This window comes from Colletotrichum orchidophilum (assembly GCF_001831195.1).
Source record: "Colletotrichum orchidophilum strain IMI 309357 chromosome Unknown Scaffold_82.1, whole genome shotgun sequence".
NCBI classification, from domain to species: Eukaryota; Fungi; Ascomycota; class Sordariomycetes; order Glomerellales; family Glomerellaceae; genus Colletotrichum; species Colletotrichum orchidophilum.
Genome location: NW_019173038.1, coordinates 43006 through 58583, shown reverse-complemented (window position 1 = coordinate 58583; position 15578 = coordinate 43006). Strand labels below are relative to the sequence as shown.

General features: G+C 54.0%; 5 protein-coding genes across 5 annotated transcripts; 2 read left to right on the top strand and 3 right to left on the bottom strand.

Moving 5' to 3' along the window:
* Positions 1 to 120: 120 nt before the first annotated feature.
* Positions 121 to 2814, bottom strand: CORC01_09198 (uncharacterized protein; the record flags this gene model as incomplete). The annotated part of the gene is made up of 2 exons (XM_022620827.1): positions 121 to 2597; positions 2664 to 2814. 2 exons carry the CDS (start codon positions 2812 to 2814, stop codon positions 121 to 123), a joined length of 2628 nt encoding a protein of 875 aa, XP_022472627.1.
* Positions 2815 to 4361: 1547 nt separating this feature from the next.
* On the bottom strand, positions 4362 to 5735 carry CORC01_09197 (phosphatidylserine decarboxylase; the record flags this gene model as incomplete). The annotated part of the gene is made up of 1 exon (XM_022620826.1): positions 4362 to 5735. One exon carries the CDS (start codon positions 5733 to 5735, stop codon positions 4362 to 4364), a length of 1374 nt encoding a protein of 457 aa, XP_022472626.1.
* A 2249-nt stretch (positions 5736 to 7984) lies between these two features.
* CORC01_09196 (uncharacterized protein) lies at positions 7985 to 12844 on the top strand (the record flags this gene model as incomplete). Its single annotated transcript, XM_022620825.1, has 5 exons — positions 7985 to 8111; positions 8158 to 9275; positions 9385 to 9412; positions 9676 to 10962; positions 11025 to 12844. 5 exons carry the CDS (start codon positions 7985 to 7987, stop codon positions 12842 to 12844), a joined length of 4380 nt encoding a protein of 1459 aa, XP_022472625.1.
* Positions 12845 to 13282: 438 nt separating this feature from the next.
* CORC01_09195 (uncharacterized protein) lies at positions 13283 to 13903 on the bottom strand (the record flags this gene model as incomplete). The annotated part of the gene is made up of 1 exon (XM_022620824.1): positions 13283 to 13903. One exon carries the CDS (start codon positions 13901 to 13903, stop codon positions 13283 to 13285), a length of 621 nt encoding a protein of 206 aa, XP_022472624.1.
* Positions 13904 to 14790: 887 nt separating this feature from the next.
* Positions 14791 to 15515, top strand: CORC01_09194 (metalloproteinase; the record flags this gene model as incomplete). Its single annotated transcript, XM_022620823.1, has 3 exons — positions 14791 to 14884; positions 15030 to 15306; positions 15419 to 15515. The coding sequence occupies 3 exons, from the start codon at positions 14791 to 14793 to the stop codon at positions 15513 to 15515; spliced, it is 468 nt and encodes a 155-aa protein (XP_022472623.1).
* Between the last annotated feature and the right edge of the window lie 63 nt (positions 15516 to 15578).

The following is a 15578-nucleotide window of genomic DNA, read 5'->3' as shown; positions in this document are numbered from 1 at the left end:
TCGACGTCGTCTCGGTCGTAATAGAGGAGGAGGTATGGTAAAGGTGAGGGCTGGTTTTACTCGTCGTGTAGAAATCGTTCGTCGTTTACGGGGGTTTTCTGTTCTTTCAAAACTCCTTACTTAATCAAACATGTCGGCGCCCGTGGGGCGGCTCGCGCTGCTCCGTCTACGCTCCTGCCTGCGCCTGCGACGATTATCGGCTGCTGCGGTTTCGACGAGGTTAGTCTTCTGGGCTGCTGCGGCACTGGGCGAGGGGCTGCTCATTTGGCTCCATGTACCGTGGGTGTTCTCGCTGCCTATGCTCGAGACGTTTCCTTCGCCCATCATTCCCGGCGGAGGTGGCGGCGGGCCACCCGAGTAATATGCCGAGTCCTTTGGTTGTCGGCCCGCGGCGAAGGCAGGGTTCGGCGGCGGGAGGCTACCGTCTCTTGCTCCTCCTGCTCCCGTCTCCGCCATTCGTTCGGCTGCCGATTCTGCCCTCCTCTGGCTCGAGTCGCGGCGGTATCGTCGCCCGCTGCCAACTTCGCTCCCGTATAGGCTGCTCACGGACTCGGCGCGCCTCCGCCTTTCGCCGCGCCTGCTGGCGGCGGCTTCCTCTTCCGTCAGCCTCCGCAGCGTGATGTTCCTGTCCTTGTCATCGTGGACCTTGACCTTGACGCTCACGGGTTGCGAGCGCTCAGACTGGGCGCGGTGGCGGCGCGCGTTCTCCTCCGCCGCGAGCACGCTCGCCGAGGCGACGGCCGCGGCGGCTGCCTCTTCGCCGGCCCGCCTGCGCTTGGAGGAGTCTCGTCGTCGGGGCCGGCCGCTAGGCGAGCCGCCGTAGGCGTCGCTCTCGGATTCGCGGTGGAGGACACCTGCTGGGTCGGGAGGCATCGCTGGCATGCTGATGCCGGACTCGACGACATCGTGCCTGGAGAAGGTTGTTCGGGAGTGGTCACCGACGGGGTAAATTCCTGGCCCGCCGGGTGGCGGTGGGGGACCGGCGGAGAGGGGTGGCATCGGCGGGCCTCCGTAGCCTGTGCCGGGAGGGCGGGGTTCCAATTCGGAGGATTCGGTCATTTGTGTGATTTCGGTGCTCAATGCAGACATGGGAGGTCTCGGTCGCCGCCCACTCATGCGGCGGGAGCCTCTCCGGTCGCGAGATGGGGAATGGAAGCCGTCTCCCGTATACCTCGATCCGGTGATGCCGGACCTCATGTCCTCTTCTTCTCGGATCCTGTGCTCCTCTGCGCGCTTGGACTTGCGGTCGGCCAGCTTCTTAGCGAACCATCCCAGACCCAGGCCCGCGAGGATGCCCTTTCCGGCCCCACCGGCGGGGCCGGCGGGTGGGTCGTCCCTCCGTCTGGACGGGCTGACGTACGATGAATATTCCGAGTCCTCGAAGCTATACTGAGATCGGGTCCTGGCGTGCGGGGGACGGTGGGTTCGCGGTTCAGCGGCGCTCAGGGCCGCGGCTGCGGCTGTCGGTCCTCCAGGTGGCGGTAGGATGGAACCGTCGCGGGGTCCACGCCTGGGTGGTGGGGTGTCCTCAGTCCAGTCTGTGTAGTCGGTATACTCACTCGTAGCGGGGTAGCTCCGGCTCGGGCGACGTCTCGGTGTCTCTACTGATACGGCAGAGTATTCTTCGTCGTACGTCTGCTTCTCCTTGCGCTTCATCAGATTGGACACAAGTTTGCCAGCACCCAAGACGGCGCCGACGCCGGCCAGCTTGGACAGGAAACCTCCCGATTTTTTATCGTCCCGTCGAGAATCGACTTCGGTGAACTTTTCGTCTTCGAGGTATGTGCCTGAGCCCCTTCGGGACGTGAGATAGCTGGCGGATCCACGCCGTGAACCAATCACCTCCGGCCCCCGGCTGTGACTTCTCGATCGCGATCGCTCTCGGCTGAGTTCCTTCTCCTTCTCCTTGTGCTTCTTGCGACTGAACAAAGCGGCGATTGTCGCCCCCGCCGCGAGGGGAGCCAGCCACTTCCGGTCCTTTTTGGGTTTCTCGGTGTAGACATCGCTGTAGTACTCCGACTCGGTGATGCCGCTCGGGCCTTCAGAGCGGCCTCCGCTGATGTAAGTCTCGCGACCACGGTGGTCTGCGCCCTCGGCACGGTAGCTGAGGATGAAGTAGACGAGTAACAGGAAGGCTAGCCATAGGGAGAAGATGACGAAAGTCCACTTGGGCGAGCCGTAGAGAGTCAGACCGAGAGGGACTTGGATGATGCCGAGGAGCGCAATGAGCCGCCCGCTCCAGCGGTGAAACATTTTGCGAAGCGAACGTCCCCTGATGTGTCTCACAAGCCGGCCACCGATGATCTGGAGGAGGAACATGATGAAGATGGCCAGGCCGATTGCGTGGTGCGGATTGGTCCAGCTTCGTTCGGGGCCGACTGCGAACCAGCCCAGGACAAAGACGGCAACGAGCATGAGCGCGGCGAGGATGTTGAGTTGAGCGTGGTAGGGTATCGCGTAGCCTGGTTTCGCCGTGTAGAACCGGGCTGTGAAGACGGCCAACGGGACGATTAGGAGGAAGATGATGGCGGCCATGACACCATGGGCGAGTACTAGAGTATGATACTGGGCGACTGTGGAGAAGCGATTGCCCATGCCTGTGGGTGTCGCGTGTTAGTCGGGCTGCCGGCACAGGTGAAGGTCGAGTTGGAGAGGATGCTCACCATTGTACTGCATCGTCTCGAAATTGAGGCCGACGAGGTTGGGCAATAGGAAAGTGTTCTTGCTAAAGTCCCAGGTGCCATCGCCAACCGTCATTGTGTTGGAGTCGTAGGAAGCGACGCCCGGCGCCGAGTACCCATCTGCCGGCGCCATGATGGCGACGACGGGCAAAGCGGTCCTTCAGTCGGCGTCGGTAGAGTTGAGGAATGCGGGATGTCAGGTGGGTGGGCTGGTCTCTATCGTGGGCGACTCGACTCGAAAAAGGGACCCCCGAGGAATGTGTTTGTCTTGGAGGGGTTGGGAGGGTCCCTATGAGCCGGTCGGTGAGACGTCCGGAGGTAAGTGTGGGTGGGATCTCGGTGTTGGTAAATGAGTGAAGCAGAGAAGACGGTGTTTCTTCTACTCCAACTCAAAAGAGTGAGGTTGAACAAAGAAATCTCTCGATATAGACCACGAGGTACTAGTAATCTTTAGGTAGTGAAGAGAGACTACTACCTAAGGCAGGCTGTCGCAAGAAAAAGAGAGGGTGAGTGTGGGTTGGCCAAGTCTGTGAGCTCACCAGCAGCAGGGGCAGGTCTTCCGCTGACGGCTGGAACTGGAACCCGACCCGACCTTGCAGACGTGGTTGCGCGGGGTAACGAGGTCCTGCTTGGCGCCACACTCCTGGCTTGACGACGGTGAGCAGCTTATCGATAGGCAGAAGCTCTTATCGCACGTGATAGAACCCACTTCTTTAGCTGGGGTTCCCCATTCAATCGAGCAAACGGGTGGCTGGGGACTAATTAAATTTTGGATGAACCTGGCAGGCGCGGCGCGCAGCTTTACTTGCACCTTGCGGTCTTGAGCGACCTTTTTTCTCGTCGACTTTGGGGATCACAGTTCGGATACGCAGTGGCAGTGAAACGGCGAGGAAAAGGCAGCAGAGAAAAAGGTCTCGGATCTGATAATGAGTCACCCGTACAGACCTGCATGCCACACAGGGCAAACTGTTTCTTGACGGGACCCAGCGACCAGCAAACAGGTGCAGCCTGGATGCTTCAGCATCAAAGCGCTGTCCCACCGTCGAACACGTCAAGCTGCACAAGCGCAAGTGGCTTTGCAACGTCACCCAACCTCGACCGACTCCGTTTTCCCAGCCATTCAATAAGCGTTCGTTTATTTTTTTCCAACGTCTTTTTCTTGGCCTTGAGGCTGACAACAATACCCCTGAATACAAGAGCCGCAAACATGCATTACTTGAGGTAGCATCACTTTTTCCCCTTTTCTATGCATAGTCACCGCCTTTTGATCAGTTTGCGGCTTGCGGCTTGCCTCGAAAGCGTTCCCCATCTTCAACGGGCCGGTCCGCTTCTTCACCTTGCGTTTCCAAGGCCTTCGTCTTCCTTCTGGTCTCCGTCGAGCTGAGTTTGTTTCAGGAACAGACCGCGACTCTGAAATCATGAGGCTCGCCGCCGTCGCCGCCGCCACCACCCCAAGCTGTGGAGGCCTCGGGGCCAGTTTGCCTGGAGAAAAGAAACCCACACTTGGGCACGAACAACGTTTGTCATCTCGGAGTCATGGACCTTTTGAGAATCCCGTCGTCTTTGCAAAGTTCAGTTCGGAAACACGGCGAATGCAGAGGAAAAGAGTCATCCACTCTCAACATGATTCGGGCTCAGATATCACCTACAGAGTACAGACAAGAGCATGACCTAATCCAATCAATGCTGCCCGTTCGAAGTCCCATTCGAGCCCTGCCCGGGCGCCCTCGCCAACACACTCCCATATCTGGAGTAGTCATCCTTCGGCGACGGCACAAAGTGCTCAGGCGTCAACCTGGCACGCGGCTCAAACACGCAGATAATGTCCGACCCGCCAAATAGGAAAGTCGAGATCTCGTCGCCCTTCTTGAGCTTCTGCCCCGCGCGGACCGATAGCTTGACCGACGAGACCATGGCCATGCCAATCGGCAGCACGGCCACTTTTCCAAGGATCGGATTGTCGATGACGATCAGGCCCCTCGTCTGGAGGAACTGGTACCCCGGGGAGTCGGGCGCCTCGGGCCGGCAGGCCGGGTCGTCCTCGATGTCCTTGGCCGTCAGGAAGAGCTTCCGGATCGGACGACACTTTTGGTCAACCTCAAGGTAGGCCGCGCCCTGGATGTTCTTGGCCTCGATGACCATTCCAGAGACGGGCGCGTGCTGCCGGTGGTAGTTGAACGTGTTGAGGAAGGCGTGCATCCAGACGCCCCCGTGGAAGCAGTCTGCGTATTTGCTGCCCTGGAGCAGGGTTCCGATCGTCCAGGGGAGGCCCTTGATTTCAATGATACCTGTGTCCTGAATGTTGACGATGCTCTGGTTGTGAAGCGAGTTGTCGTAGGTGCAGTCCGCCGGGTAGGTGATGACCCTGTCATCGTCAAGGTCCGCGATGGGTCTCACGCCCGGCTTGAGGTGTCGGGAAAAGAAGTCGTTGAACGTGCGGAAACCGCCCTCGGGGATGAGCGCCTCCTCCTTAATCATGTACTTTGGCGAGTCGACAAACGTCTGGAACGTTGCCTCGCTGATAGACGCGGGGGTGTCCATGAAGAGGCCGATAAGCTGCGCAAACACCACGATCCAGCTCGAGAGCGGGGTCAGGGGCAGCCCGACCGAGCTCGGGTGGATGGGTGTTTGGTCCTGGAGCAGCGGCTGCTGGTCGAGAATGAAGTAGAAGAGGCACAGGATATCATAAATGTCCTTGGCATCGACGTTCTCGGTAGGCGTCCACTTGAGCATCTTGTTCGCAAAGATGTAGAAGGTCTGCGCGTCCTCAATCTCCATGATTCTCATAAAGTCCGGGACCTTTTCCATGGCCGAGCGGATGGCCTCAGTCAGGTCCTCTTTCTTGATGAGGGATATGAAGACCATGATGATAGGGTTGAAGTGAATGATCCCTTCATTTCCGATGGGCTCATAGGCGGTCGGCGACATGAAGGCACCCCACGACTTGCCTTTGGAAGCCCATCCTGGGATAGAACCGGGTTGCTTGAGAAAGGGGTTCGACGGGATCGGCTGGAAGCCGACTTCCTCATCCGTAGCGGTAGGAAGGCCTGGCATGGTGATGTTGCAGTAATTGGGGCGGGTGGAAAAGTAATGTGGAATGAAAAGTCTTGCTTGGTTCTCAATTTGAATCTGAAGCTTGATGGCCAAGAAGAGCCTGATTCTCCTCATCTCCGTCCGAGGTCTATGGGTCATTTATAGACGAGCCAGACTGCCTCTCGACAAGGACATGGAGATGAACTGTCAACGGAGGCAGGGAGCTGGCGCAGGCAACGGCTCGTTGCTTTACCGTTGCCGGAGACTGAGACGGGCTTCGGGAGAGCTGCTTGCTGTCTCACAACCCTCCTACTGATCAACGACACCCCGCGCAGGTGTCTTGTTACTCCCGTCCTGACGCGCACTCGTACGATGCCAGACCCGGACACAAGATACTCATGTCAGGTAAGCTCGGTAGGGTGTCACGATGTATCCTGCATGGGATGATGTTGATGCTATGTGATATGCGAAATTTCGTTTCCTCGGCTCTCCGTACAGAGCGTAATGTCTGGACAAGCGATGCATCACCCACGACGCGTCCACGGGTGTAAACGGAACCTGTCAAACGGTTGTGTAAGTCGGGGCGAGAAGGCCAGCGTAGCAAGAGCTGTGATCTGCTGCGACGTGTCATCGTTCTGCAGAGTGGTGTTGTTGGACTGATTGGTCCTGCTACTGCCCGCAATCGCGTTTAAATATCAGTAAACGGGGAGACATCTAGATGCAGGTTTCACTTCACCACACCCTTTACTACGACTCTCCATCCATCCCTTGACCGCGTGGTATAGAAACAACCAGGAGTAGATCTGAATTTCCTGATCCACTCATCTAATTCCTTAGCATAATGAAGCAGAATGTTAGAGCCAGGAGGTGAGAGTGTAGGTGAGGATCAAGACGATAGATTACTATTCCTGTGTTGAACGCAGCTTAAATAGAAGCATTGGAGCCAAGGGCCGACCCGAGAAAGAGAGGGAGAGAGAGACTTGCTGGGTCTTGCGTTCACTTATTCGCATACTCACGAGCCCCGGGACAATGTGTCGTTGGATTGACGTCGCATGGAACAAATGGGAGATGGCCGTCCTTCGTTTACCAACACAATTGAGATTAATTGAAGCTCTGAAGCAACCATGCCGTTGTCTTTATTGCCCGACGGCGTGCCTGCGATGTAAATCCTTCTATATCTTAAGCCTTTGGCCCAGTGATTGCTTGTGACTCCTTTAGGAAACCAGGCCGATACTCGATATGGCGATGAAGTATGGCCTAAACAACGGACACATGTATATGCCTCTACACTTAAGGATTGAAATAAGACGAATGAGATGCAGCTGACTTGATCCACTCAGCTCAGAGACTCTTCCTGCCGCGCCTAGGAGTTCAGCCGCTCGAAACGACGAGCTGCCAGGCTACCGCTACTGCCTGTGTCACCGTCATCATCTTTTGTGGCGGCATTGGGACTAGCAATGTGGCAGAAGCTGCTTGGATAAACCTCGGGGGAAGTCCACAAGCGCAGAGGGTGGCAGCAACTTATGTCAGATCAGTCACACTTCCAGCACAATTTCGTTCTCGGTGGTAGAATATAAAAAAGAAGATCCAGGCGCGGTCTATGAAAGGGTAATGGTGTCCAGAAGGACGATCAGAAGGACCAGACTAACTCAAAAACATTGGTGGTAGCAAGAGAAGTGTCAGCATGAGAAGTGATACCAGACTACACTCAACATCCCCCCACATGAACCATATCTAAAGCGCTAGAATGCAACATTCGAGAGAGTGACGATGTCATTGCTATAGTCTTTCCAGGATCTGTTCATGACCTTACAATTTGTCCCAAAATGGCACCAAGTCCTCTCCTTCAACAATGATGTGGTAGCTATGATTTTCAAAAGAATTAGATGGGAAGTCACCAAGGGAGCCTAGAAGTCACGGAACTTGCAACCTAGATACAGCAAGCCTCGCCTTCCCAGACCTGCCAGCGTTTTCCACAGCCTTACCGTCACCCACGACTTCCCCCATGCAAGTGGCGCAAGCGACATGCAGTCAGCAGCCCAGAGTGGAAATAGCCTCGTGATCGATATTCGCGAGCGCAACCCAAAGATACGGCGAACCAAGGATGGAAGGACTACATTGGGAAATGCCTTCCACATCCTTGTCTACAACATGGACCAGGCTTGGCAACATGCATATAATTACGGCTTGGCCCCGCCCAGGCTCTCATAGCAGATGCGGCCAACCAAGTGAGCAGGCTACGAGTTGGAGCAACTCTAGAGGACGCAAACATGTCGGAACGCGAGAGCGGGCGTCCAGCATCGATGATGGGAACACATGGCGTGGAACAACAGCCCTTCTGGAAGGCGTACAATGTTCCTAAAGAGGATGACGATGTCTTTCAGAGCTACATCAATCGTGAGTTAGCGAAGACTACCCAAATTAACCAACTAACTCCGTGCAGGCCATAACAGAAAGTTCCCCATAGCACTTGACGCATTCCAACCCAAAGAAGACCAAATTAGTAATTGGGTCAAACCGCCAAACCCAGAGTGTTTTGCTTCGTTTGGAGATAATGGAGTCACGGCGACCGTTAATGCGTACGGCGACCTGATGCAATTCAGCAACTATCTGGGTGTTAGTGATTCCGGAATATTTTCTGCAGATCATCGCGACATAGACGAGCCATATTGGGTGGGTGACAGAGCTGAGCAACTGCTCGAGATGCGGCGAGATCGACGTCGAATGAGAGTTTCGTACGGCCTGCGGATTCCCATCATAAATCTTGAACAATGCCGTCTTCTAGGCTATGTCCACGACAGATGGCCGCGGTATGAAGTTGAAGACGAACCACTGGGACCCAAACTCACTACGCAGTGGATGGTTCATGAGAAAACAATCCTGCAGCAATGTCTGATTACCAACATCGGGGTAGCCGAGGCGGCTGTTCCGATCGAATTTGCGAGGGGCATGCGCCTCCAAGACTTGAACTTTTTGAAAGTTTTTGACGAATTCGACAGCCTTCCTAGAAGGATCACCCGATTTCAAACCTTGAGCCCAAACGGTTATGGGTGGGCTTTGGTTCATCCTTTCTTGCGCAAGGAGGTGGAAGAAGCAAATTTACCACCAGTCGACCAAACCGGAACGAACCCCGAGGACCCACCAGTCGAGCTTTCGGATGCCATTGCAGTCGTGGTATCTGTGTTCATAGATGGTCAAGCAGTCATGTGGAATTCCAACAGCCTGAATGGCCCGGATGACACCAGACTGTTGGTCCAATCTTTGAAGGAGAAGGCCACGATGGAGGTTGTCACCGCCTACAAGATGGTACATCTAACCAAGGCTAGTGCCACATGGGAAGAATTCCTTATTCCGCCGGCCTGGGCGGATGTTAACAAGCATCTTGCGTCAGTGTCATTCACCGCCTTCCACCCTTCAGATTACGGCAAGCCCGTCGCAGAAATCGAGGAAGAGAAATCCGGAGGAGTCTTTGCTCGCTGGATGAGATCTTCTTTATCGGCCAATGATACACAACCACATGGGCTACCAACGGACAGCCTGGTCAACCACATTGACTTTGTTGTTCGTCGGAACCTAGAGCACATTCTGTCCACTTGTGCTCTGCCCATCGAAAAACCTTTGGTGGAGGGAGAAATTGCGGCAGTTGCTTTAACATGTGGCGACGTATCAGGGCATCGAGTGTGTTCTTCAGCAAGTTTGTAAGATAGCACCCCTCCCCCTTTTGGCCCTTCAGGCGTCTTCATTTGTCTTTGTTCAACACGTCCTAATCTCCTTAGCTTTGCATTCTCATTTCTACTTGAAATTGCAAAACGTTTGAATGCCATCGAGAAATCCTATCCTGAGCATCCTTACAAGCCGTTGCAACGAAGAATCGACTTGGTCTGTCGTGGCCATTTGAAGTGGCTTTTAAAAGCTCATCTGACGGAAGAAAATGTCTTCGCGGCGAACTATTGGGCAACAGGCCGAACCATGGTCGCCGAGGCTTATTCCGAATCTTTCATTCCAAGTAACTCTTTCACCGACACACCATTCCAACTTATGAAGGCGTCCGAGTTTTCGAGTCTCTATAACAGCAAAGACGACAGGGACTTGGCACGACAGGTTATCCGGAAGGTTGGCAAAGCTTGGGTTGATACACTTCACAAGTCTGACAAGCGTACTTCCCACGTTTGGCCTCATGCACAAGATGAAGGGTGCAACAAGTACAGACTGAATGAACATGTCTGGATCTGGAGAGCTTTGAGAGCGATCGAAGATGACCGGCAGAGATCTTCCGACACGAAGAAATTTCCGGGTCATGGTCAGATGGCTCTTATAGAGGACCCTGAGAACGGTCAAGAAAACGGAAAAGAAAATGGCATGGGTCAGCGGGACAGAACCAACGGTTATGAAGAGAAGCTTTTCCGACATTTCGACTCTGATGTTGTCCAACGAGACATCCTACGGCGGTTCACAGTCGAGAACGACGTGTCGAAGAAACGCATGCTGGCAACGACACGATCTTCTCGAGAGACGCGCTTTTTGCTTCATGCCAGTGACACCGCCCTATTCTACGGCATTGAGCGGGACTTCTTCTTGCCAACATTGATTGATGAGGTGTGGGACAACACGATTGAGGCCCAGGTGCATCACAACGAGAACTCAGAGACAGGGTGGGACAATTCGATGCGCTATGCGCTGGCAATTATGATGGGGGCCAGAAAAATGCGCCTTAATAAAAGATCACCAAAAGGCTTGGTCAAAACTGCATTCGATGTTCTGTTTCGGACCACCAGTCCAAACGGACTCTTTTATGGGCAGCTTGACGGAACAACCAAAGAGCCAAGGCTGTTTGCTAGGGCGGAAGATCGGGATTTTTATTTTCACGCCAGTTTCGAAATTCCCTACATTCTTCTGACGCATTGTTGGAAAATCAGCTCTACACTGAAAGATGTTTCTGAGAAAGGTCCCGAGTTGTCGCCAGGATTCACAGCAACGAAAACGACACCACAACACCCTTTCAATGAGGTCGCAGAGATGATCACACAACAGCCAAAAAGGCAAGAGCACAGGTCGCCTACAATCCAAGTACCTGCCGCCGAGACAGTTGAAGCCCAAAGCCTCTCTCCCAGCAACTACCTTGGAGTCAAGCCTAAAAAGCCAAAGGTAACGGCTATGAAAAAGAGTACCCCGTTCAACAGCCTCATTGACCAGAGCAGCATCGTCGATTTGGAGGAAGAATGGCTCTACAACTTTCCATCTTTTTATGGTACCAATGAATACACTATTTACGACTTCCATGCCGAGGTGCAGAACTGTCGACACCGATAGAGAGCAGCCATGGAGGCACCGTTGTTACCAAAGCTGCCGAAGCATACATCAGGGAATTTCCAGAGTCGGAGAAATTTCAAGGTGTAAATCCCGATTCATTCTTCAAATACTTGGACAATCTGGCGTTGGTAGGAAATATCCGAAAGCAAAAGAATCTCAGTAAGCAGCAGAGAGCGTCCGGTGACGACGTTCGGTACACCAAGGGCAACTTTGACCTTTTCTCCGCCTGTAAGCTGCCTCGCACAGCTGAGAAGGCCAAAAAAAGGCTCATATGGCTACCGAAAGCGGTTGACGAAAGTGCTCTAGTCTGCTACGTCAATAGTTCACCAGATGAGCAAGCAGCAATGTCCCGTTTCTTTGACTCCCATTTCCACTACGAAAACCAGTTCCTCGAAGAAACAACAATGGTCCTCAACATTTGGAACAGTGAACTCCATCTCAGCTTTCATCGGCTGGTCGAAAAGAATTATGAGCCGCATCGGGGAATCCCCCCGTTGAGCTGTGAGGAGCTCCCGGGCAACGCCAAGTGGAAGCTCGCGCAAGCCTCGATGGGATTTCGGATTTCTGGAGACTTCTTTGACCGGTACTGGACCTGCCACTTTATAGAATACATTCCAGGTTATGGGATGCGGGAAGACGCACGTGATAATGAACCATGGGACGAACAAGGTTGGCGGCAAAGGAAAGTGCTCGAGCTGCTTCTTTTTGACAGGATCATGAAGCAGATTTTGCGAAGCACTAAAGGGATCTTCGAAATGGTCAAACATGAGCTGGGCGACAAACGCGGCGTCATCTCATTCTCGGCTCTCAACAGTGTCGAATACCTTTCATCCAGCACCAAGTGGCAGACCTACCAGCAGATACTTGAGGTAGTAGAGGAAGAGCTCTCTGACGTACTGTCGACCGTCTCTAAATGGGAGACGCGCGAGCAAGATAGGGGCCAAGAGCGACCACGTTGGACACGTAACGACGAGCGGAAGTACCGCGGCTTCATCGGAAAGATGCAAGCGGCGACCGGCCGCCGCATCAGAGATTTGCAGAAACAGCGCAGCGACATCCGGTCACTGAAGGATCAGATCATTCGAGAACAGCAACAGAGCCGCGACAACGTCTCGGTAATTGACGCAGAAAACGTTCGACTCTTTACGTACGTTACTGTCGTCTTTCTGCCTCTCGGCTTCGCGGCCAGCATATTTAGCATGAGCGAAACGCCGCCACATGATGTTCTGAAGCCCATGGTTGTATGTTCCGCCGTTGCGCTTGCCCTCACGTTTGTAGCGCTGGGGAACGCAAAGAAAGTTTCGACGGCGATAAACAACTACTCTCATGCGAAGATGAACAGCAGCTCAATGAACCCTGCACACGCGATACGGAGAAACGACGTGCGGAGGTCGCCCAAGCACCATGAGGAGGAGGCCAAGGTCGACGAGGAGTCCGAAAAGGACCGCAAACGTGGTGGTCCTGGTTCAAGCCATCAAATCAACCACAAAATTAGCTTTTCGGGGCACATATGGTTCTGGGTAGCCTACATTTTTATTGATCTTCCTGCTCGGAGGGTCTTGGTGGCATACTCCGACTTGAAGGCCCCAAAGCTTAAACGATGGATCACGTACGTTCATGTCATTATAGGCGTCATTGTTTTGCCTGTGCTACTTATCTCTCGTCTACTCCAATTCTTCGTTTGCATCGCTATGGACTTGGTTCAGCTTGCTTGGGGTAGGTCTATTCTCCCTCAATCCGGACTGCTCGAAGGATTGTTTTTCAAAGTAATCAACCACAGGGTTCGTCACTATTCTCGTCACACCAGACACAGCAGATGAGTATCAAGACTTGGGGTCCCATATGTACTGGTTGACAAACCCCACGTCTATTTATCGACCACTCAGCGACAGAGTTGCAGATATGAATACACATTTATCAAAGCTACGAACTAAGAAACAGCAACGCGGTACGGAAGAACATTCCCGTGTGGGAGAGACATGACAACGTGGCATGTCTGGTGGATCTCGCCTATACTGTCAACCACATCTTGGGCATCTTACCACTCACATAACGATGATTCTCAAGAACAGCAAAGGACGGACTCATCCACACTGTTATTTGCTGAAATTGGAGTTGCCTTCTTATTTTGCTAGCGCTATTTTCAGCTCACACTTTCGTTTGATGCGGTGCTAAGTTCGTTAAAAAGACAGTGGACAGTATTCGGCAGCAATCGGACGATTGAGACTTCTAACATCGTGGAAAAGAAAACCACAAGCTCAGTTTCCAACCTCAATGGTCTCCGTCTCCCACTCCCCAATCAAGGATCCTGCGCCAGCACCGACGGACCGCAACGTTTCCGGACTTTGCAATACCTCCTCCGTGGTCATGCCGGGCCAGACGGCCATCCATCTCCCCTTCATCGCCACTTTGGCCTTGCCAGCCTCCAACACATATCCCGGTACCCTCGGCTCGCGCAGTTCGACAACCTGGTCCGCGCTCTCGCCAGGCCGCAGCGTCACGAGCGACTCGGCGCCGGGTGGCATCTTGCGCTTGATCATGATGGCGTGGGCCTCGATCGGCTTGAAGGCCCCAGCCGGTTGTATGGACACCTGACCCAGGGCGAGGGCCGCAGGGTCAAGCGGGGAGTTCCATTTCAGGAACGTCACGGGCGTGTCCGGGTGGGTGTTCTTGACGAGCACTGAGATTTTTGGGGGCGACGTGCCGGACTGGGAGAGGCTCAGCTCGAGATTGTCGAGGAAGGACGAGGATTCAGAGGACATTGTCAAGAATTGCAGTGGAGAGTAAAAGTAGAGTGTAAGGACGATGACGGCGCCTAATGTCAGGGCGGCCGTGAATGAGAGAGGCCCTCGGCTACGGCTACGGTGATGAGAGCGCATGTATGATGACTCGTTTCTGACTAGGGATGGTAGTTGAATAAAGAGAAGCAATGTCAAAAGAATCTCTCTTCAGACACAAAGGCTTCAATGAGTCGATGGTATAGAGGCGATGTCAGGCTGCGTGGGTGCTGCAGGAATAATAATGATCTCACTGGGCCAAGCGAAGAGACAGAGAGAAAGTGTCATGAAGATGACGATGTTGTGCCACGACAGTCTCCTGACAGTCTCCAGGAGGAGGCGAATTGAAGTTCCTCATTGGGTCGTCCCCGGCTTTAACGCTCAGTTAGGCAGGTCGAAGACTCAATGAATGGACGGACGTTTGTAGGATATGGGGGCTAGACCGAGCATGAATGCGGGGCAAACAATTGTCATGTACGGATACACGCGCGTACGATGTTGTCGCTGCCGAGATTAGGTAGCCCTGAACTAGCCCAGTGCCACCCCTGGCGCGATTGTTCCGTAAATCAAGACGGCACGCAGCCAAGCCTTGCCGAGAACGCATTTTCGTCGATGGCGGTCGGTAGTGAGAATAAACAGCTAACCAGAGTCGAGCCGGCCCACAACTCTATTTACTTTAAACTCCGAACCCGGCACACTCATTCACCAAATCGACGTCTTGTTAAGCTACTAAGGAAGGGGGTGTTTTGCCTCTTCCCAACCATGGTTCCATTTGTACACCAAAGCAGCCGGGGATAGCTTCAGTTGCAGTAAGATATGTCGATCCGTTACGAGATGCCCCCCCCTGTACGAATCCGTCCGCGGCTGCGCGCCTCGGTTAGTGATTAGGTTGGCGTTTTCCTTCCTGTTCGTATCCATCTTGGATATTGTCGGATAGTTTCCATCCTTCACACCCGCATCCCGAACCACTGGGAAACAACCGTGGTGGAATGCCCGTGGCCTCACACTCGCATCCTTCAAGTTTCTTCTCTGTCATGCAACTTACTACTGGTTTGAGGCCCGAGAAGGGCTCTCTCCAGGGGGGTAGGCTTCTCTTCCAGGAGTCAGGAAGTAGCCATAAAGCCTTCGTCTCTCGTCGTCTGCCTCCATCTTGCTTGAGAAGAATTCGGCATCTTATACAGCTACTTATGGCGTTACTGCCGTAAACATTGTCTGACATCATCGACAGTTAGCAAGGTTGCCCTGACTGGCGAACGAGTCTACATCCACGCTGCCTTCCACGAGTCCCTAAACGCTAAGCGCGTCATCATCCAGTCCCATTGCACGGGCACCAAGAAGACGGCCGCCAACGTCGGCACCCGGCTGCAGCAGTACTTCAAGTCGACGTCGTCGAGCACAAAGACCACCGTCGCCGGCGTCTTTGGCTATGCCACCGCCCTCCTCGGCAGCACGTCGAGCGGCGCCGGCCGGATCTCCACCTCTTGTGGAGCTGTAGTCTACCCTAGGTATATTCAACGCTGGCTATACCGCCAGGTAAGGTAGGGACGGGATGAGAAGACAAGGCTCTAGATTCGGATTCGAACCCCTGCGGGTGTTGCACCAAGAGCCTCATCGCAGCTGCACCTCTCAGCTCGCACTCGGCAGCGTTCCGGCGCCCACGACGAGAAGCAGAAGCAAAACTTCCTTCTCCGAGAAGTCCATTTGGGCCGTCTAGACCTACACTGATGATTCATATTCCCTTTTGTAATGCGCTGAAAAAGCTGCTCGGGATGAGGAA